The sequence below is a fragment of the Oryctolagus cuniculus genome, chromosome 20, assembly GCF_964237555.1.
Source record: "Oryctolagus cuniculus chromosome 20, mOryCun1.1, whole genome shotgun sequence".
NCBI lineage: Eukaryota > Metazoa > Chordata > Mammalia > Lagomorpha > Leporidae > Oryctolagus > Oryctolagus cuniculus.
The window spans coordinates 37,824,915-37,847,546 of NC_091451.1; the positions used below are offsets into that span (position 1 = coordinate 37,824,915).

Consider the following 22,632-nt stretch of genomic DNA (forward strand, 5'->3'; position numbering starts at 1 on the left):
TAGGAGGGAAGACAGGGCCGATGGGAGAGCTCAGGCGCTGAGGGCTCCAGCGCAGGCCCAGGCCACTGGGAGCATCTGGGGAGTGAAGGCGGACGGAGCTCTCCCTCTGCTGCTCTCTCAAATAAATAAATAACAATAAACTGTCCCAGTTAGATGGAGGTAATAATAGGTACGGGAGGAAGACTAGGATCTAGCCTGCAGCTCTCTGTGCTCGGAGGCTAGGAACAAGCACAGGGAAGCGTTCTCCAAGGTGAGAAGGTGTTTGCTCTATAAACTGTTTCAAAACACCCCGCAGCACCTGTCTCCGAGCAGGGCCCTGCCCTGCAGGGTGCACCCCAGCCATGGTCAAAGCTAAGCATGAGGCTGTGCAGGTCCCAGCACTGGGCCACTGCTGTAAGGGGCCCATGAGCCCGGATGCATTTGCTTCCATAGCCGGAAGCTCCTTCCCAAAGCCCCCCACTCACTCTTTGGCGTTGGCGATGTCATCATACATCATCACCACGATCTGCTCGTCGGGGATTCCGTTGCGGTGAATGATCTGGTAGGCATGGCAAGCGTCTGCCTGGAAGGAGACATTTAATTCGGGTTAGACTTTGCCCAGAAGGGGGCCAGTTGTGGAGCTGTGGCAAGTAACATGTCTGTCTCTGGAAGACTTCCTGGGAGCCACTGCTCAGCCCCTTAAATGATTATTTTAAAAAACATATACTTGGGGGCTGGCGCCGTGTTGCAGCACATACCAGCATCCCAAATGGGCGCCAGTTCAAGACCCGGCTGCTCCACTTCCCTGATCCAGCTCCCTGCTAATGCACCTGGGAAAGCAGTGGATGATGCCAAGTGCTCGGTCCTCTGCACCCACGTGGGAGACCAGGAAGAAGCTCCTGGCTTCGGCCTGGCCCAGCCCCAGCCGTTATTGCCAATTGGAGCAGGAACCAGCAGATCTCTGTCTCTCCTCCTCTTTCTATAACTCTGCCTTTCAAGTAAATGAAAAATAAATCTTTAAAGAAAAAAAAAGACATATATTTGGGACTGGTGCTGTGGTGTAGCAGGTAAAGCTGCCACTTTCAACCCCAGCATTCCATATGGGCACCAGTTCAAGTCCCAGCTGCTCCACTTCCAATCCAGCTCTCTGCTGATGACCTAGGAAAAGCAGCGGAGGATAGCCCAAGTGCCCCTGCCACCCATGTGGGAGACCCAGATGAAGCTCCCGACTTCATCCTGGCCCAGCCCCAGCCATTGCAGCCATCTGAGGAGTGAGCTAGTGGATGGAGATTCTCTCTCTCTCTCTGTAACTCTGATTTTCAAATAAGTAATATTTTTAAAACCATATATTTACATTTTTCTTGCCTCAATTTTTATTTTTTGGACAGGCAGAGTTAGACAGCGAGAGAGACAGACAGAGAGAAAGGTCTTCCTTTTTCCATTGGTTCACCCCCCAAGTGGCTGCTATGGTCGGCACATTGTGGCCGGCGTGCTGTGCTGATCCAAAGCCAGGAGCCAGGTGCTTCTCCTGGTCTCCCATGGGGTGCAGGGCCCAAGCACTTGGGCCATCCTCCACTGCACTCCCGGGCCACAGCAGAGAGCTGGCCTGGAAGAGGGGCAACCGGGACAGAATCCGGCGCCCCGACCAGGACTAGAACCTGGGGTGCCAGCGCCGCAGGTGAAGGATTAGCCATATGAGCCGCGGTGCCAGCCTCTTGCCTAAATTTTTAAAGATTCCACTCATCCACCCAAATTATGCAAATTCTTATTCATCCAGAAGTCACACATGTGGGCCACACCACACCCACATCGATGCGTGACAAGAGCTTTGAAAGTCCTAAACAACTAATTTTCAATTCTCAGACCACATAAAAGTCTCCTGAGAGCACGGATTTAGGTCTCAAAAACCGAACGGCTAGGCGTGGTGAACCACAGAACAAAAGAGGGGCTGCCAGTTCTGAATCACTCGACAATTATTTCTGACTCAAGAAGCTTCGTCATTGTCTTCCAGTCACTGTTCAGAGAACCGAGCGGGAACTCAGAAGTTCAATTTAGGAATTGAAAGGAGAAATGTGTTCTTTAGTTTAAAAAAAAATACAAAGAAAAAAAAGACCAACATTAGGTTAAAAAAAAAGTTCCAAATGCAACTCCTTGCCCTCCGAGCGTGAAGACAGACTTGCTTCCTTCTCCCGGGTGACACTCACGGCACTTCACGCCATAGAAATCAAGTGAGGCCAGAGAGGAAAATGCTGCCTCACTTTCTGCCCACATCTAGTTAGGTCTTTCCTGGAACAGAGACATAAATCAGACAGAGGGGGAGCGTGCCCACGCGGGCCTCTCTAGGGAAAAGCAACTTCGGCAGCTGGGCCTGCGTCCACTGCCACAGCAGGAACCAACACGCAACGCTGCACCCGGCCTCGTGCCTGCAGACGCTCCGCACAGACAGACCCATCTGACGCCAAACGAGCGCTGGGTGCACAGCCGCTGAAGGTTGAATGGGCATGCGCAGGGCCTGGCACCAAAGGGCTGCTGGATGAATGATCAACACGGGATTTAACACGCTCACTGACTTCTGTCTGTCCAGGGTTTAGGCTCGGACGGCCACGCATCATCTCACTCGTTCTCACGCACGGAGCTGATGCTGGACATTTTCCAGGTGAAAGCAGCCGAGGGAGGGGAGATGAGCTGCCCAGGTCACACGGGAGGCACTGCCACTCCACAGCTGCAGACTGCTTCCCACGGGGACAGGAGAGAAGCCACCCAACACACAGAGGCCCGGGGACAATACAGCGAAGGGCTAAAAGTATAAATAAAGGTCACTTTTAAATACACATCCACACTCCCACTCAAACAAACTGCTAAACTGTTTAAATGTGCAACAGGAGGTTATTCCCGGCACCACTATAATGGCAAATATCAAGAAAGAAACGCAATGACTATCAACAGCCAGAAAAATAAACTGCCATACGTGCACAGAAATGAAATCCCTAAAGGTGAATCAAACAGAGCCGAGCTTCGAACAGGCGAAGCCCAGGAGCATGAAGAGGAACAGAACAAGTCATGGAAAAATGCCTCTGTTAGCGGAGATGGAGGGACAGGCTCTCGTCTTTGCCAAGAAAGAATTCAGACGTGAGACAGAGGGCAGTGGTCAGCAAGGTAGCAAGGTTTAATGGGGCAGGGCATCCATCAGAACAGATGTGCACCTCTATAGACAAAATCTGAGAGAGAGAGAGAGAGAGAGAGAGTTCCCGGCACTCAGACTGGGGACAGCAAGGTTCCGTGGCTTAACGCAGGGAATGCACCTGGCAGGCCGGGTGGGCGGCTCCGTAGAGCAGAGAGCTGAGCTGCAGTCTGCACTCAGACGGGGCTTATGAGGGGGAGGGGTCCGGTTCTTCCACGGTTTCTCTCCCCTCCTCCTCCTTCTCCAGGACAAAGGGTTGCTGAGTGTGAATCAGCTAAAATTCCTCCTAAGGTTTCACTACTCCATGCTAGCACACTGGCAGAGGAACTGCCCTTGGGCGCCTGCTTGGGGGAAGGCTGGGCGGGTTTTATTGCCCAGTGTTATCAGGCTCAGTAACCCATTTGGTGATCAGGTGCTGAGGTCCAGCGTTGTGACACAGCCGGGTTAAAGGCTAAGGGTTAAAGGCTAAGTAACGCAGGTTAAGCCCTCACCTGCAACACTAGCATGCCATATCAGAGTGCCAGTTCCAGTCCTGGCTGCTCCACTTCCTACCCAGCTCCCTACTAATGCACCCAGGAAAGCAGCAGAAGATGGCCCAAGTGCTTGGGCCCCTGCCACCCATGTGAGAGACCTACATGAAGCTCCTGATGCCTGGCTTCGGCCAGGTCCAGCCCTGGCTGTTGTGGCCATTTGGGGAGTGAACAAGTAGGTGGAAGATTCTGCGTGTGTGCGTGTGTGTCTCCCTCTCTCCCTGTCACTCTGCCCCTCAAATAAATTTTAAAAAAATCTTTAATAAATAAATCTTTTAAAAAATAAAAAAAATAAATAGGATTAAGCTTAACAAAAGACTTTTCTACTGGAAACTGTAAAATATTGCAGAGGAAAATGAAAGATCTAAATAAATGTAGAGACTTCTCATGTTCATGAATCAGAAGACTTAATAAAAATAAAAATAAAACAAAGATCACAGTGTTTTTGCAGAAACTTACAAGATGATCCTTAAGTTTACATGGAATGGCCAAAGACCTAGAAGACTCAAGATAACATTGTAAAAGAAACCGGGAGGACTTCGCTTCCTGATTAAGACTACACTGGAAAAAGTCTTTTCAACTAATGGTGTGGGACAACTGAGATATCCACATACAAAGAGATCAATTTAGACCCTTACCACACACCATACAAAACTTAACTCAAAATGGATCACAGGGCCAGCACTGTGGTAGAACGGCTAAGTTGCCTACTGCCATGCCAGCATCTCATTTGGGTGCTGATCTGAGTCCCAGCTGCTCCACTTCCAATCCAGCTCCCCACTAATGCACCTGGGAAAGCAGTGGAAGATGGCCCAAGTGCTTGGGACCCCTATACCCATGTGGGAGACCCACATGTAGTTCCTGGCTCCTGGCTTCAGCCTGGCCCAGCCCTGGCCATTGCAGCCATTTGGGGAGTGGATCAGTGTTTGGAAAATCTTTCTCTGTCTCTCTCTTTCAAACAAACAAATAAATAATTATTCTTTAAAAAAGATTTACTTTATTTACTTGAAAGGCAGAGTTACAGATGGGGGTGGGTGGGGAGAGAGAGATCTCTGCTGGTTCACTCCCCAAATGGCCACAACAGTCAGGGCTGGGCCAGGCTGAAGCCAGGAGCCGGGAGCTTCTTCCAGGTCTCCCACGTGGATGCAGGGGCCCAAGCACTGGGACTGTCCTCCCCTGCCTTCCCAGGCTCATCAGCAGGGAGCTGGATCAGAAGTGGAGCAGCCGGACTCAAACAGGTGCCCACATGAGATGCCAACACTGCAGGTGTTGACTTAACCAGTACACCACAGTGCCAGCCCCAATAAATCAATCTTTTTAACAATGGATCACAGAGTATTTCAGGCATGGAAAGCCAAGACACTCTGGCAAAAAGATCTCTGTGAGTGAGATCCCAGTGGAAAGAACAGGTCTTCAAAGAGGGAGGTGCCTTTCTCTGAAGGGAGGAGAGAACCTCCACTTTGACTATGACCGTGTCTAAACAAGATAAGAGTTGGAGAACTCAAGGGGCTTCCATAGCCTTGGAAACTCATGACTGGTGCATAGGGAGATTACTGATGCCATAAACAGGAGTGTCAATTTGTAAAGTCAACAACAGGAGTCACTGTGCACTTACTCCTCATGTAGGATCTCTGTCCTTAATGTGCTGTACACTGAGGCTTAATGCTATAACGAGTACTCAAACAGTATATTTCACTTTGTGTTTCTATGGGGGTGCAAACGATTGAAATCTTTACTTAATGTACACTAAACTGATCTTCTGTAAAAAAAAAAAAAAAAAGAGAAAAAAAAAGAAATTATCAATTCCCAACTTGACTCTCACTGGGATTAAACATGACAATAGGTCTGATCTGATTTCATCATCATTTAAAAAAAATCATCTATTATTTTTCACTTTATGTTTCTGTGTGGGAGCAAACTGTTGAAATCCTTACTTAAGGTATACTAAGCTGATCTTCTGTATATTAAGATAATCCGAAAATGAATCTTGATGTGAATGGAAGGGGAGAGGGAGTGGGAAAGGGGAGGGTTGTGGGTGGGAGGGACGGTATGGGGGGGAAGCCATTGTAACCCATGAGTCGTACTTTGGAAATTTATATTCATTAAATAAAAGATAAAAAATAAATAAAAAATAAATAAAAAAAAACAATGGATCACAGACTTAAATGTAAGGACTAGAATAAAACTTTTAGACAATAACATAAGAGAAAATTTTCAGGACCCTGCGTTATTACTGAAAGGATGTCAGATGACACCAAACGTGTGGTCCATAAAAGAAAAATCTCATAAACCAGACCTCATCAAAATCAAGAAGTATACTGCTTCAAAGACACCATCAAGAAACTGAAAAGACAAGCCAGAGACTAAGAGAAGATATTTGCAAAACAAACATCTGATAAGACTTGTATCCAGAAGACTCTAAGAATTCTCATACCTCAGTAAGGCAGTTGGCTGAAATCAAAAAATACGTAAAAGACCTGAATAAGATTTTTTTTCAAACAGGCAAAGTTAGACAGTGAGAGAGAGAGAGAAAGGTCTTCCTACCGTTGGTTCACTCCCCAAGTGGCCGCCACGGCCAGCACTGCGCTGATCCGAAGCCAGGAGCCAGGTGCTTCCTCCGGTCTCCCATGCGGGTGCAGGGCCCAAGCACTTGGGCCATCCTCCACTGCCTTCCCGGGCCACAGCAGAGAGCTGGCCTGGAAGAGGAGCAACTGGGACAGAATCCGGCGCCCCAACCAGGACTAGAACCCGGGATGCCGGCGCCACAGGTGGAGGATTAGCCTAGTGAGCCAAGGCGCCGGCCCAAAGACCTGAATAAAATTTTCATGTCAGTAGATGTGCAAATAGCTAATGTACACATGAAAAGATGCTCAGTGTTAGTAGTCACTAGGGAAACACACATTAGCACTACGAGATGCCACTTCAGAGCCAGACAATAACACGTGGACAGCAAGGATCAGAGAACCGGGAACCTCTGTAAGCTACTTGTGAGTGCAGCCATTTTGGAAAAGCTTAACAGTCTTACTAGATGATGCAACAATTCTACCCTCAGGTAAGTACCCAAGAAAAACACTTTTATCTGCACCAAGAGTTGCACACATATGTTCTTAACACTGTTCAGAGTGACGGGAAGTTAGAAACAACCCAGATGTCCGTCAGCTGGTGAACGGCAGGGAGAAGGAGGTCCACGCGCACCGTGGAACACTGACGATCAGAAGTAACGAACCACTGGCAGGGGACACAACACGGATAAACTTCAAAAACGCTGCACTGGGGTGGTTATTTAGTGCACAGTTAAGATGCTTATTTATTTTTTAAAGATTCATTCATTCATGGGGCCGGCACTGTGGCGTAACGGGTAAAGCCGTAGCCTGCAGGGCTGGCAACCCGTGTGGGCGCTGGTTCAAGTCCCAGCTGCCCTACTTCCCATCTGGCTCGCTGCTATGGCCTAGGAAAAGCACTACAAGATGGCCCAAGTCCTTGGGCCCCTGCACCCACATGGGATGCCCAGAGGAAGCTCCTGGCTTCTGGTTTTGGATCGGCACAGCTCCAGCCATTGTGGCCATTTGGAGAGTGAACCAGCGGATGGAAGACCTCCCTCTCTCTCCCTTTCTCTCTCTGCCTCTGCCTCTCCATAATTCTGCCTTTCAAATAAATAAATCAATTTTAAGAAAATTCATTCATTCATTCATTCATTCATTTGAAAGCCAGAGTGAGGAGATAGGGAGAGACAGAGATCTTCCATCTGCTAGTTCACTCCCCAAATGGCCACAACAACCAGATCTGGACCAAGTTGAAGCCAGGAGCCACGAACTGCATCCTGGTCACCCTCATAGGCGGCAAGGGTCCAAGTACTTGAGCCATTTTCTGCTCCCTTCCTAGGCACACTGGCAGGAAGCTGGACTGGAACTGCAATAGCCAGGACTCAAACCAGCCCTGCACTGCGAGGTGCCAGTGTTGCAAGCAGCAGCCAAACCCCCGCGTCACCACGCCAGCAAACCGGCTCCTCCGCGTCTGACACAGCTTCCCACTAATGCACAGCCTTGCGGGCGGCGGTGCTGGCCCAGGTAACTGGACCCCTGCCACCCATGGGGGAGACCTGGATTGAGTTCTAGTCTCCCGTTCGACCTGGCCAAGCCTGACTGTTGCATGCAATTGCCGAGTGAACCAGCAGATGTAAGTGTTCCCTCTGTATGTCTCCCTGGCTTTCAAATAAAAGAATTGAAAAGAAAAAAAATACTCTAAGAGGAGCTAGGCACAAAAGACTGTACATTAGGCCGGCGCCGCAGCTCACTAGGCTAATCCTCCGCCTAGCGGCGCCGGCACCTCGGGTTCTAGTCCCCGTCGGGGCGCCGTATTCTGTCCCAGTTGCCCCTCTTCCAGGCCAGCCCTCTGCTGTGGCCAGGGAGTGCAGTGGAGGATGGCCAAGGTGCTTGGGCCCTGCACCCCATGGGAGACCAGGAAAGGCACCTGGCTCCTGGCTCCTGCCATCGGATCAGCGTGGTACGCTGGCCGCAGCGGCCATTGGAGGGTGAACCAACGGCAAAGGAAGACCTTTCTCTCTGTCTCTCTCTCTCACTGTCCACTCTGCCTGTCAAAAAAAAAAAAAAAAAAAAAAAGAAGACTGTACATTATATAATTCCATTTCTATGTAAGGTTCAGAAAAGGCAAATTTATAGACAGTAGAGATTAGCACTTGTCTGGGGCTGGAGGCAGGAACTGCAAATGTGTCAAGGGTACTGGGAATGTTCTAGAACATCTAATGGTGAAGTTTGCACAGCCTGTTGAACTTACTAAAAACCCTTCCAGTCCTTTCACTTGGAATGGGAGAATCACAGGAGAGAGGGGCACTCTGTCTCAGCAAGGCTCCCAGTCCACAGGGGCAGCTGCGGCGAGCCCGGCTACTGTGTCCTGTGCTGCGGGGGCTCCAACAGCACCTGGAAAGGCAGGTGCTTCTACCCGCACTCTACAGACGCGGGCGAGCTCAGGCAAGGCCACGGCTGCTCAGAGATTCGGCCAGGCCTCCTGACTCCGACGGCCACGCGCTCCGTCCCCCTCGTGGGGGGTCTCTGAGCCAGGACGTGGTTCTCTCCAGGGCCCTCGGAGCTGCTTCGCTGCCACTACCAACGTTAGCTGCTGGGGTTCTTTGTTACGGTCAGGTGTTGACTGGCATGGAAAGAAAGAAATGCGAGCTTCAACCAATGGTGTTAAAATGACCTGAGTTACTTGCCTTGAACATGTCTGACCTCTGCCTTTTCCTCCTTAGGGACAGGAAAGCCACAGGAGTTAATTCTGGAGAGGAGGCATTGAGCAAGACTTCCTAAGAAGGGCTGAGCCCTCTGGGAAGACGAGCAGAGACTGCCATGACTCAGCCGCTTCCCCAGCTTGCGTCAGGAGTCCTGGCCATCTCACAAGGACCCCGTGGCTTCCCGACACGCGCCACTGTCCTGGCTGCTCAAGTACCTACTGCCTCTACCCAGCCACGTGTCGGCTGGACAAAGGCAACGGGCTTGGAGCAAAGTCTAAATACAACTGGCGTGACCCAAGTGGCGGTCACTGTGAAGGGATCCACCTTCTAGCCAGGACTGCCCCCTGACAGGGACCATACCCTGAGCATGCCTGGGTCTAGGCACATGGCTGGGGCTGGGCACTGGGCTGGGGCTGGGCACTGGGCCACGGCTGGGCTCTGGGCATGGGGCGGGGCTCTGGGCTGGGGCTGCAGCTGTTCTCTGGGCATGGGGCAGGGCTCTGGGCTGGGGCTGAGCACCCTGATAGAGATGTCAGTGTCTCAAACGGCGTCCCAACCAGTGTACCAGGCATCCACTCCGGTGTGATGCTTTCTGAGGTTAATCCACGTTAGTACCAAACACCACTGTTTTTTTAGAAAACAAGATGTATTTATTTACTTGAAAAAGTTAAAGAGAGACAGAGACAGAGAGATGGGAAACAGGAACAGCAACTGGTGGCCATGCAGGATGCTGGCGTCGCAGGTGGTGACTTAACCTGCTATGCCACAATGCTGGCTCTGAAAATACCACTTTTATATTTTTAAAAAGAAACATGCTTTCAAAGAGGCGGAGTGAGAAGGGACTAGGGTGGAGGGCAGTGGGACTGAGACACGGGGCGTGATGAGGGCGTGGGAATTAGCGCAGCTACAGGCAGCACGGGGTTGTGGGGAACGCATGGCCGTGGACTCCACAGACCCACCCGCGGCCCCTGCTCTCCACTTCCCTCCTTATTGTCTGCACGCGTTAAACTGCAGGTTCTGCTGAGCTTTGTGGTGGCCGCAGTAGGCTCCCTGCAGAGCCCCAGCACAGCACCCGGTTCTAGCCCAGAGCTGAGCCACAGCCTAGAACCCAGCCCCAGCCCAGAGCCCAGTCCCAGCCCCAGCCCTGGTTCCCAGTCCCCTTCTACCTGGGCCACCCTGCTCCTTTGTCAGGGGCCTGGCTCTGCTCAGACCCGCCCTGCTCCAGTGGTCAGAAATGGAAATCCTTTCCCCTCGCCAGGCACAGGTTTGAACATAAACATGAGCATGTGATCCGTGCTGGTCAGACATAGGGCAAAGTTCACCCACGGCTCCAGAAAACAAGCTTGTGTTCTGATCAGGAGAGAGCCAAACAGATAAGACACACAGATGGCCTCTTCTCCTGCTACAGGTTTTTGTTTGGCTGTGACATCTGGAGCTGCCGCAGCCATCTTGTGATCATGAGGATAGCTTATCTGAAGGCAGGTCATCACGATCATGATGGCAGAGTGGAAAAATGGAGAGGATCTGGGTTTGCAGCTCCACTCCTCAGCATTCAAACCACAGGAGGGCTGGGCTTGGTGCGCAGGAAAGCACCCTGCTTAGAAAGGTACGGACCATTCTCAAGTTTGGGTTCCTACTGCCACTGCATGCTCTTCCCTCCATGGGGAACAAGTGCCTCTTCCCCCAGCTCCTCCTGGGGAGTCCCCGCACCCTCCACGCCCACCTCCCCCACTTCCTCCTGGGGGAGTCCCCGCACCCTCCACGCCCACCTCCCCCAGCTCCTCCTGGGGAGTCCCCGCACCCTCCACGCCCACCTCTCGCTTGCCCTCAGGAAGTCGCCCTCCAACCCTCCTCCCGCCCGAGCTCAGTATCCCTCACCCCGGGAGCTGGCACTCACAGCCCCTGCAAGATTCCGCCTCTCTACGCCTCGGTCAGGCTCTGTGCATCTGCCCTAAGGCTGGGGCTCCTGGCCAGAGGGCCCAGGCTCATCATTCTCCATCACCCCTCCCCCTCCCGAGACCCCTGTGGTAAACTGCATGGGCCAACATGGAGAAGTCTGTTCTGTCACCAGGGAGATTCTGCTGTGTTCCCCGTTTTCAGAACGCAAGGCCAGAAACGGTGACTCGGTGACTCGGAACAGAAGTGACCTGCTTTCCTGTGCGTATCTGCATTTCCTAAGCTTCCCAGACCTCTGGCATGCGTTAATATTTTAACAAGAGAGAAAGGAAGTGCTGTTCTAAGCCAGAAGATGACGGGGGCTTTGAGCCCCCACTCTGCTCCGATTCAGCTTCAGGTGCTGCGCGCCCTGCAGGCAGCAGATGCCAGCTCAGGGACTTGGGCCCTCGCCACCTGGGAGAGCCCTGCACGGAGTCCAGGCTCCTGACGTCGGCCTGGCCTTCCCCTGGCTGTGGAGTGCATCTGGGGATAATCCAGAGGATGGAAGATCTCGGGACCTTGCTCTCTCTCTCGTTCTGCTTTCAAATAGACACAAATAAATAAATAACGTACGTATAAAGTAGAAGATGATGAAGTGGGGCCAGGATACCCGAGCCACATGACACAGAGAAGAGTGGTCCTGGGCGTGGACTGCAGAGGCACAGCACTGCGCGTCAGCCCCAGCTCCTCCCCTGCCGGCTGCGTGAGCTGGGACGGTGTGCAGCCTCTGTTTATCCTGCTTACAACGGGGCTGCGAGGGCAGGTGTTTGGCCTAGTGGGTAAGACAGCCACAGCCTATACAAGAGCACCGGGTCATCCTTCCAAATGCCGGCCCCTCCCTCCCAGCCCTGGCCATCTCGCCAAGACCGTCTCCGAGGTGCCTGTGTGCCCACCCCAGCCCTGGCCAGCCCTGGCCCTCGTGTTGGGCAGCTGCCCATTTCCCATGCCCGCCTGCCTCACCCCTCCAGCACATTCACTGCTGCTCGGCTCCCGGCTCCCATACCCACAGAGGTCCTGCCTGCACCCCAGCACCTCCCAGTCTGTTAGCTCCAGCCAGAGAACCCCAATTTGGTCAAGACAAAACATGGCTTAAATACATAAAGAAACCACCATAAAACAAAGGCGCCTGGCAGGGAGCTAACGGTGCAAGGCAGGTCCATTTTCCATAACAAAAGATCGTGGGGAGGCACGCTGTTTTCCCCCAAGGAAAATCTAAAGCCCTATGAATACGTCATGTTCCCTCTGTGATTAGCCTCGAGGTTAAGAAAGTGAGCACAGGCCGTGGTCAGGGTGACGCGGCACACCCGTCCGTATCTACACAGCCTTCAGGCCACCATCCGCTCTTACTTGGGGACCAAGGTTTCCGCCTGTGGCCTCTTCCTCTGCCCGCCTTCATTCTACTGCAAGGTCCAGCACTGTGCCAGAGAAGCCAGCAGCACTTTTGATAAAGGGGTTTCTAGGAACAAAGGGTAACTGGCTAACTTATCCTTAATGATGTTTCACCAATACTGTTTTCCAAAGGTAGTTGCGTACAAGCCGGGCTGGGTGATGACCCAGCGAGTTCACGGCCAGCAACCTGTGCTGAATTACTTAGTTTCTGGGCTCCTGGGTAGGCTAGAGACTGAGGGATTGCGTGGCAGAGCCTCGGTTTGCTCCTCTCTGAATGTGTCAGCTCTGAGGTCAGGAAAGGAAAAGGCACCATTCTGCTGAGGCACAGGGTTTTCTGAGGGGGTGGGGTGGGGTGGTTCCAATCCACTGCTTAACTCCCCACATGCCTGTAACAGCCCTGAGCCAGGTCAGGGGCCAGAGCCAGGAGCCAAGAACTCAATCCAAGACTCTCACGTAGACAGCAGGAGCCCCATCCCTTGGGCCGATAACAACTTTGTGATCACACCAAACTTCCTATTTGGTTAACACGCTGAAACCAATCGAGACATGAGTCATTCAAGAATCATCAAACCTTAGAGCTGGTAGGGATGTCAGCTACCAACCTACAGATGTGAAAACCCACGCGGCGGGGAAGAAATGGCCATGGCCCAGTCTCTCGGAAGAGGCAGCTCTGCCCGGGTCGGGAAGAGACTACACGTGTGCTGTCCTAATCCGGCAGCCACTGGCCGCTCCTGGCCACCGAGCTCTCACGGTGGGGCTCGTCCGAATGGAGATGCCCCAAGGATGTAACACCCCTGGCCTTCAGTGGCTCTGAACAACAGAGGCTGAGAGCCTTGTGGTTAGCTTTCTCCATGGTCCCAGGCGGAGATGACAATGCTTTGGACCTGTCGGGCTGGGTAAGACACTAAGATCTATTTCATCTTGTTTGAGTTTATTTTTACTTTTTATTTCTTTTATTGAGAAACAGGGAAAGGGAGATGTGGGGCCAGCATTGCAGCATCGTGGGTTAAGCTGCAGCCTGCGACGTTGGCATCCCATATGGGTGTTGGTTCCACGGCAGGCTGCTCCATTTCCCATCCAGCTCCCTGTTAATGTGCCTGGGAAAGCAGCGGAGGATGGCCCAAGAGCTTGAGCCCTCAACCCAAGGGGAGACCCAGAAAAAGCTCCTGGCTCCTGCTTTGGCCTACTTAGGCCGGCCCTCATGGCCAGTGGGGAGTGAACCAGTGGATGGAGGAACTCTCTTTCTTTCTCTCTCTCTCCCCTACTCTCTGTAACTCTGCCTTTCAAATAAATAAAATAAATCTTTAAAAGAGAGAGAAAGAGACAGAGACAGCATTCAGGTTCATTCCCCAAATGCCTGCAATGGCGAGGGCTTAGCCAGAAGCCGGGTGCTCAATCCAGGTCTCCTACCTCAGTAGAAAGGATCCAATTACTAGGGGCCAGCGTTGTGGTGTAGCTGGGTAAGCTGCTGCCTGCAACGCTGGCATCCCGTATAGGTGCCAGTTCAAGTCCCGACTGCTCCACTCCAATCCGGCTCTCTGCTGTGGCCTGGGAAAGCAGTAGAAATGGCCCAAGTCCTTGGGCCCCTGCACCCATGTGGGAGACTGAGATGAAGCTCCTGGCTCCTGGCTTCAGTCTAACCCAGCCCTGGTCATTGCAGCCATTTGGGGAGTGAACCAGTAGATGGAAGACCTTTTTCCCTCCCCAACCCCCGTCCTGTCTCTATGACTCTGCCCTTCAAATAAATACTTAGAATAATAAAAAAAAGAATCCAATTACTTGATCCCCAGTACTGCCACCAAGGGTCTGCACTCTCTGTCCAGAAACCAGAGTCAAGAGCCAGAGCCGGGAACCAACCCCGGCACGCCAGTGTGGCACATCCTTTTGCTTTTTTTTTTTTTTTTTAATACTTATTTAATTTTATTTCAAAGTCAGTTACACAGAGAGAAGGAGAAAGACAGAGATCTTCTACCCACTGATTCATTCCCCAGATGGCTGCAACAGCCAGGGCTGGGCCAGGCCAAGGCCAGGAGCTTCATCCAGGTCTCCCGCATGGGTGCAGGGCCCAAGCACTTGGGCCATTTTCTGCTGCTTTCCCAGGTGCATTAGCAGAGAGCTGGATCAGAAGAGGAGCAGCCAGGACTTGAACCAGTGCCCATATGGGACGCCAGCATTGCAGGCAGCAGCTTTACCCACTATGCCACAATGCCAGCCCTGAGAGATACATGCCTTAACCAGCATTTTAACTGCTAGGCCAAATTCTCACTGCCATTTTTCCTTGTTATAAATGTGGCCACTAGGACATTTATCATGACACACGTGGGTCTCCAGTGGACAAGGTGCTCTAGAACCATCAGCCTGGGTTGGAATCCTGGCTCCACCATGTGCCGGATCAGCCACGACAGGCAAATCGCCAACCTGACCCTGCCTCCACCCAGTCATTTGTAGAGAGCAGGTGAGAACTGCACCTGCCACACACAGCCTCAGCGTGGGGGCTACCGGCATTCACCTGTGAAGAGCCCAACAGTAGATACTGCACTGGTCTGAGCATCTTACTTCCAAGAATGAAAAGATCAAACGAATTTTTCAGAATAACAGACAGCTCTGCTGAGCTACAAGTCACCACCATAAAAGCCCGTCTTTTAAAACATGTGTTCAGTGGTTTCTGGTATATTCAATACATTGTGCAACCATCACCACTATCTAATTCCAGAACATTTTCACTACCTAAAAAAAAAAACCCACCCAGAACCTCAAAAAAACACTTGCAGTCACTGTCCGTTCTCTCCTCCCCCGCCCTCGCCACCACCGTCCACTCTTACCTCTAGATTTGCCTGATTTGCCGTTTCAATCAACTGCAGTCATAAAACATGTGGACTTTGCGATGGACTTCTTCTACGTGGCACGTTTTTAAGGTTCGTCCACGTTGAAGCACACGTGAGTTTTTCATTCTTTTTCACGGCCAAATATTCCCTCACAGGAATATACCGCTTTAAGGGCTGGCACTGTGGCACAGTGGGTTAAGCCGCTGCCTTCAACACCAGCATCCCATGTTGGAGTGCCAGTGTGAGTCCTGGCTGCTCCACTTCCAATCCAGCTCCCTGTTAATGACCTGGGAAAGCAGCTGTGGATGGCCTAGGTGCTTGGGCCCCTGCACTCATGTGGAAGACCTGGAAGAAGCTCCTGGCTCCTGGCTTTGGCCTGCTCAGCCCTGGTTGTTGAGACCATCTGGGGAGTGAACCAGCAGATGGAAGACCTCTCTTTGTCTGTTTCTCTCTCTCTCCGTAGCTCTGACTTTCAAATAAAGCTCATCAGCTGACAGACGTCGGGTTATCTCCTGCTGGGCTGTCACGGGTAAGGCCGGGATGAACCTTCCTGTGCAAGCTCTTGTGGGGCCAAGCGTTGTCACTGCTCCTGGGCGTCCACCAGAGGTGGGACCGCTGGCTCAGAGGCCGCTCCAGGCTTGACCTTCCCAGGAAGCCAGAGCGCTCCCGATGGCTGCAGCGCTGCGCAGCCCCACCAGGAGGCCGGGCTGTCCCTGCTCGCTCACACACGGACTCTCTCTCTCCAGCCCCCGACAGGCAGACCTGGCGGAAGTGCCAGGATTGGGGGAGGAGGCGTGAGCGGAGCAGCTGGGCAGAGGTGTCAAGGGCAAAGGGACCTAGAGGCCAGGACTCAGTCCCTTCTGGTCTCAACCTGCCCGTGGCCTGGCACAGGTCATCTCCTCGCTCTCCTTAACTCTAAGATGAAGTTGTTAGCACAGTGGGCCTCCACCAGGAGACCGCCAGTGCTGTCTGGAGGCATTTGGGTCGTGACTGTGCAATGGGGGGCACTGCCGTCATCCGCAGGGGGCTGGCCGAGGATGCTGCTCAACATCCTCCCATAGGGTCCAGCCCACATCAAAGAATTACTGGCCCGAATGTCAACAGAGCCTCACACCCAACTATGCTGATCCCACAGCAACTCTGGAGCAACTGTTAGACTCCTGCAAACGGCCTTACCGTCTGCTAGCCCCCAAGCAATGGATTCGGCTCCAATCTCTCCACATCCTCACCAACACATGTAGTGTAGCCAGCCTAACAGGTGTGTGAATGGCTCCCCAAACCGTCCTCTTTCACAAGGTCCAAGTGCGTTCACAGAGCGCCAGCGTCGGGCACGAGCAGCTCTGTGCTCACCTGGTGCCTGTAGTTGTACCAGCCATTGGAGCCCGCGACAATCACCACCCAGTGCTTGCCGCCATTCTCAGGACTGTCCACACCGACGGTGATGGCGTCGATCCCCAGGGCCACGCTGAGGAACGTGGCCACTTTCCAGATCATTGTGCCCCTGGGCGTTTCAACTGCAGAGATCTGAAAAGAAGAAAGGCGTGGTCAGAAAGGAACAATCCGAACACTGGCCCCAGGTGAAGAACCATTATGGCCGACAGATCAGAAAGAGGGGACCATTTCACGGTCAGAAAGAGCACGCCAAGGACAACAAAGACAGAGACGACGTCTACGTTAGCTTGGCTGCCCTCTCGCCCACATGCTCCTAATCCCAACCTTCGCCGCAAGTTGAAGTATAAATCAAATATCCAGAAAGTTCTTTGGGCACCCTGTCGAGCTTTTGTCACAACTCGAAGCAAAGTGGATTTAAAAAAGTCACCTGCACAACTCATCATACTGAGATGATATCTACCACATACTATGAACTGTCGTAAGAAAAGAATAGATACGTAATATGAATTGTGCATAGACAGCAGATCCAAAAATTTGCCAGTAGAGAGTGGGTGGGGCTGGGGTGATTTTCTTCTTCCTATCTGTCTCCTCTTAGTATAATTAATGTATATTACTTATACAAGAATGTCTGTTGAAATCAGTGCATACACAATGTTAACACTGAAACGTGATTTAAGTTGATGGTAAACTATCTGGAAAAATTATAAGCAAACATTTGTTCCTGGGTTCATTTCCCAAATGGCCACAACAGCCAGGGCTGGGCCAGGCTGACGCCAGGAGCCTGGAGTTTCTTCCAGGTCCCCCACGTGGGTGCAGGGGCACACAAGACTTGGTCATCTTCCTCTGTTTTCCCAGGCACATTAGCAGAGAGCTGGATTGAAACTGGAGCAGCCAAGCTTGGACTGGTGCCCCTCTCGGATGCCAGCATCGCAGGCAGAGGCTTAACCAACTACACTACAACGCTGGCCCCAGGCTGCAAATTTTACACCAAAATAAACTTTTTTTTTAATTTTTCCATGAACTTTCTGACATACCATGATACACACCCTGTTCTCTACTTTGATGCTGAAACTTTAAATGAATGTTTAAAGCACAGATGGCAGGCATGAGGCTGAGTCCTGGCCACCTTGCATTACTGCATCAGAGTCTCCCGTGTCCTGTTCTAACAGCGCAGCCTTCCTGAGACAGAACACAGCCCGGCTATGACTCTGCGGTAAGAGAAAAGACACAGTCTCTGAGACACAGCGGCGCAGAGCAGGAGCCCACAAGGCTGACCTGTGCCTCCAGTGCCACGGCGCAAGCCCAGCTGGCTGCACTCAGCCGCTCCTCTCGAGCACTGCTCTCTGAGACCGCGTGCTGGGTGCTGGGACTTCAACAGGGACAGGGACAATGCCTCGGCCCTCAGAGAGCGAGCAGCCAGCTGTGGCAGGATCCACCTCTAAGCCAAAGAAACCTTTCTCAACATGCTGTGCCTGGCATTCCGTGCAAATCGGTGGAGTGAAGGGAACAAGACGTCCTGAGTCTTTTGCTAAAGTTTACACAACCAGCAGTCTCAGTCTGCGGCTTCTCCAACCTGAACTTGGACCCACATCTCCAGGAGGTCTTGTGAGGGTGCAGATCCTGGCTCAGCATGCCTGAGCTCTGGTCTGAGGCTACCTTATATGTTTATTTTTTAAGATTTTTATTTATTTATTTGACAGATAGAGTTACAGACAGTGAGAGAGAGAGACAGAGAGAAAGGTCTTCCTTCCATTGGTTCACTCCCCAGACGACCACAACGGCCAGAGCTACGCTGATCCGAAGCCAGGAGCCAGGAGCCAGGAGCTTCCTCCTGGTCTCCCATGCGGGTGCAGGGGCCCTAGGACTTGGGCCATCTCCTCTGCTTTCCCAGGCCACAGCAGACAGCTAGACTGGAAGAGGAGCAACCTGGACTAGAACCGGCACCCATATGGGATGCTGGCGCTGCAGGCGGAGGATTAACCTAATGCGCCATGGCACTGGCCCCAGCCTTATTTATTTATTTATTTATTTTAAGATTTATTTATTTGAAAGAGTTGGGGTGGGGGGGAAAAGGGACAGAAAGAGAGATCTTCCTTCTGGTTCACTCTCCAAACAGCTGCAATAGCCAGGGCTGAGCCAGGCCAAAGCCAGGAGCCTGGAACTCTATCCTGGTCTCCCATGAGGATGCAGGGGCGCGAGCACTTGGGTCATCCTCTGCTGCTTTCCGAGGTGCATTAGCAGGGAGCTGGATGGGAAGTGGAGCAGCCGGGACTAGAACTGGAGCTGATGAGGATGTCAGCAGCTGCTTAGCCTGCGGAGCACGCGCTGGGCCTCTGCGGCCGCCTTTCCAGCGGGTGCCCTGGCCTCGGGCCACACTTGCATGCAGCCAACTGGCTTACCCCAGCTGCTCCACTCCACCTCTGGCAGAAGCCAGCATCCTGAGCAGGAAATGGCACCGGCACGGCTCCATCCCCATGGGATAATTCCTAACCCTTAATCTGCTAAACTGAACGGAGCTAAATTCAGGCTTCTTTTATTCTGCCTGCAAAGTCCACGGATAAGTAACTTCAGGAGGTGACGCCAGATTTGCTTTTGTTGGTTTCTTTTTTTGGTGGAGGTGGGGTAGCACAACACGTAAGTTGGTGGGCTGCAGAGTCCCCCCCCCCCCAAATGCTAGGACCTGCTGGTCTATTAACCCTGAGTACATGGACCTGAGCAGGGTCCCGGGGCTGGCAGGTAACAGATGACAGGTGTAATTACAGAATTCCATAAAGCAGCAACAGCGAGGTCAGACAAGAGACGGCCATGTCCCTAGAGCTCCCCAGTGGCCCTGCAGGGAGGTGAGGCAGTGCCCAGGGGGTGAGCCAACCAGCAGCTTCTTCCTGATTCTGGGCTCACCCAGCAGGCCTCTTGCTGCAGCTGCGCCTCCCTGGGAAGCCCCCCACTAGGGGAGGGGTGGGCAAACTTGCTCTATAAAGGCTGGACTGCAGGTAACTCCAGCTTCAGAGGCCCGGCCATCCCCCACACAACTACTGGGCTCCTCCATTGCATGACAAGAGCAGCCAGAGACAGGACAGACACAGACAGGTGCTCTGTCTGGACCATGGACCATAGTTCCTGACCCGACGTGCTGCACTCACACCCCTGGTCCCGCCTGGCTGTCATCATGATCTCTCAGTGTCAGTCAGTCAATGGGCTCCCTGATTTGCATGCCTGTCTTCTCGGAGTTCACTTCACGGATCAAGTCCCCAAAAGACTCATTCTTCTGAGGGCACTGGTGTGTGACTTTCCCCTCATATTTAGGGGGAAAAACAACAAATAAAACACTGAATCAAATGGGTGACCTGAGGTTGGGCATTTGGCACAGCAGTTAAGCTGCCACGTGGACGCCATATCCCACACTGGAGGGCAAAGTTCAAGTCCCAGCTCCACTTCTGACCCTCACACTGGGAGGCAGCAAACGAGGGCTCGGGTAGTCGGGTCCCTGTCACCCACGTGAGAGACCTGCATTGGGTTCTCAGCTCCTGGTTTCATCCTAGCCCAGCCCCCTGGCTTTTGCAGGCATTTGGGGAGTGAACTAACAGAGCCTCCACCCTTACCCTTCATCTTTCAAATAAACAGAAATAGCTAACAGATTTAAAAATTCTTTATAAAAGGTTGACCTGACTATGAACAACAGAATGGACATCAACTTGAACAGCCCAAATTAGCAAACAGTGCAGTGAGCTCTGAAAAAAAAAAAAAAATTGCCTGGTTATTCTTACAAATCAAGTTTATCTCCATTCTTCCAACATCCCAGCAAGTCACTCCTCAGCTTGATAAGTACATGGATGCTGTGGCCAGAGTCAGCCTTTGGTGGGGCTCCCCTCCACCAGCCTTTTTTCTTACAAACAAGAGCTGCGGTTCTTTGAACACAATACTAAGAGAAAAGCTGCATAGAATGCCGCTGGCTTCACAATGCCGCTTAGAAAACACGTCCGCTGCTGCTATTTGGGGAACGTACTGGGGCCTGGGTAAAGCCGAGGAGAGAGAGTACAACAACCGTTCCATTACCCTCAGCAACGAGCAGCCGGCCTCAGCTGCAGGTCTCCCGAACCGCGTTATCCCTTTACTCTTCCAGAGGTCACGGATAACCTTGAAACGTCCCTGCTATTCTTGTTACATCAAGGTGAAAAACCGATGCGCAACGAGTGAGCAGCCCCGCTGAACGAGTTCTCTGAGACTGCTGTTTCACTCGGACCCTCCACGTCCCACTCACACAGGGGCCATCGTCTCTCTCCCTGACCTTGCCTTTGCGTCTGCCCCCTCCAATGTGGTCTCCCCAAGCCACCCAACACGTGGGGCCTGAGCTCCCTGCGAGAGCCGCTCACAACAGCCCTGCACTGAGCGGTGAGCCAGAGACAAACCCTTCCCTGAGCTGGCGTTCCAGAAGAAAGGACAAAACCTTGAATACACAGCTTATCAGATGCTGACAAGAGCGACCAACATGGATACGGCAGGAGGCTGGGGAGTACCGGCAGGAACGGCAGGAACGGGAGGTAGCATTTTTAAAAGGGGACAATGTGGGGCCTGCACTGTGACACTGTGGCACAGTGGTTTAAGCCACAGCCTGCAGTGCCAGCATCTCATATGGTTCGTGCCCCTGCTGCTCACTTCTGATCCAGCTCCCTGCTAATGCACCTGGGAAAGCAGCGGAAGATGACCCAAGTGCTTGGGCCCCTGCGCCCACATGGGAGACCCGGAAGAAGCTCCTAAGCTCCTCGCTTTGGCTTGGCCCAGCCCTGGCCATTGCGGCCATTTGGGGAGTGAACCAGAGGATGAATGATTTTCTTTCTCTCTCTCTCTCTCTCTCTCACTTTAACTCCACATTTCAAATAAATAAATAAATCTTTAAGGGGGGGGGGGAAATGATGTCAGGGAGGTGACGGAGCAAGAAGTGTGAAAGGGCAAAGCTGTGGAAGCCACATAAATGGCCGTGCCCATGGGACTGTCCAGCTCAGTCAATCATTGTACACCCTTGTAACAGAACAGTGTGGGGCCGTCAGAACGAGTAAGGCAGACCTTACTGTGCCAAGAGCAGAAAGCTGTCCGCTGTTGGGGCATGCGCCGGTGATCTAACCACGCACAGGGAGGAGACAGCAGACTGTTTCTCCACGCTGGGGAGGCGGGGGGAGGGCTCTGGCAGTGACACGGGTGGGACAGCAGAATATCTGCAGTGACCTCCTATGCCACCCACCATGGCAGCCGCTTTATTCGCTCCACCCTACAGCACCCCTGGGGCAAGCACTACCACTCCCTTCAACAAGGGCAGGGACTGAGGCTCAGGGAGGGAGATGGGAGGACGGACAGCGATGCTTCTGGGACAACACACATATCTGACTGCAAAGGCTGTGTCTGTTCCACTACACTACTTGCTGTCACAGAGAGTGGCTTGGGACACACACATACTGTTCTGCAGTGCCAGTAAGAATCCCAGCTATTCTGCACTTCCATCCAGCTTTCTGCTAGTGTACCTGGGAGGCAACAGATGATGGCCCAAGCCCTTGGACCCCTGCCAACCACCTGAGAGACCTGGATGGAACTGCTGGCCCCTGGAGTCAGCCTGTCCCAGCCCTATGTGTTGCAGGCATTTGAGGAGTAAACCAGCAGATGGAAGATATATACCTCTCTCCCCTTTCTCTGTCACTCTGCCTTTCAAACTAATAAATAAATCTTAAAATAAAATAAAAAGAATGGCTTGTGTGAGAGGGGAGGAGGTCCCGTAACCACAGGCACCGCCCAGGTTTCCCAGCCCAGGGTGCAGCCCCAGGGCAGGCCCCCAGTGCTTCCTCCTGTGCAGGGTGCCCAGGTGCCCTTCCCGCCCTTCTATTCTAAGGCACAGTAGGCTTTCCGTATGAAGAACTCCTGTCCGCCCACCAACGCGGAACCAGGACCACACCCAGTCAGAGTCGGCGCACAAGTGGTCGCCAAAGTTCCCCAGCCTCAATGACAAGCCCCCTGTTCCCACAGTGAGTCACATAAGAGACTCCACTTGACTGTGAAAGATGAACCATCAGGTGAGTTTAATCGATTTGGGGAGTTTAGAGCAGAGTGGCCATGCTGCATAAATTGTCATCAGCAACATAAGCAATAAGGCCAAGGTCGCGAAGCCAG

General features: G+C 52.5%; 1 protein-coding gene across 1 annotated transcript in view; it reads right to left on the reverse strand.

Annotated features, from left to right (window-relative positions):
- LGMN (legumain) overlaps nucleotides 1–22,632 on the reverse strand; it is a 39,406-nt gene that overhangs the window by 12,421 nt on the left and 4,353 nt on the right. The window contains exons 2-3 of the mRNA XM_002719593.5: nucleotides 16,438–16,611; nucleotides 465–562 (exon numbers count right to left, since the gene is read on the reverse strand). Coding sequence (XP_002719639.1) covers nucleotides 465–562; nucleotides 16,438–16,581 — 242 coding nt within the window. The 5' untranslated portion in view covers nucleotides 16,582–16,611. The remainder of the gene's footprint in view (nucleotides 1–464; nucleotides 563–16,437; nucleotides 16,612–22,632) is intronic.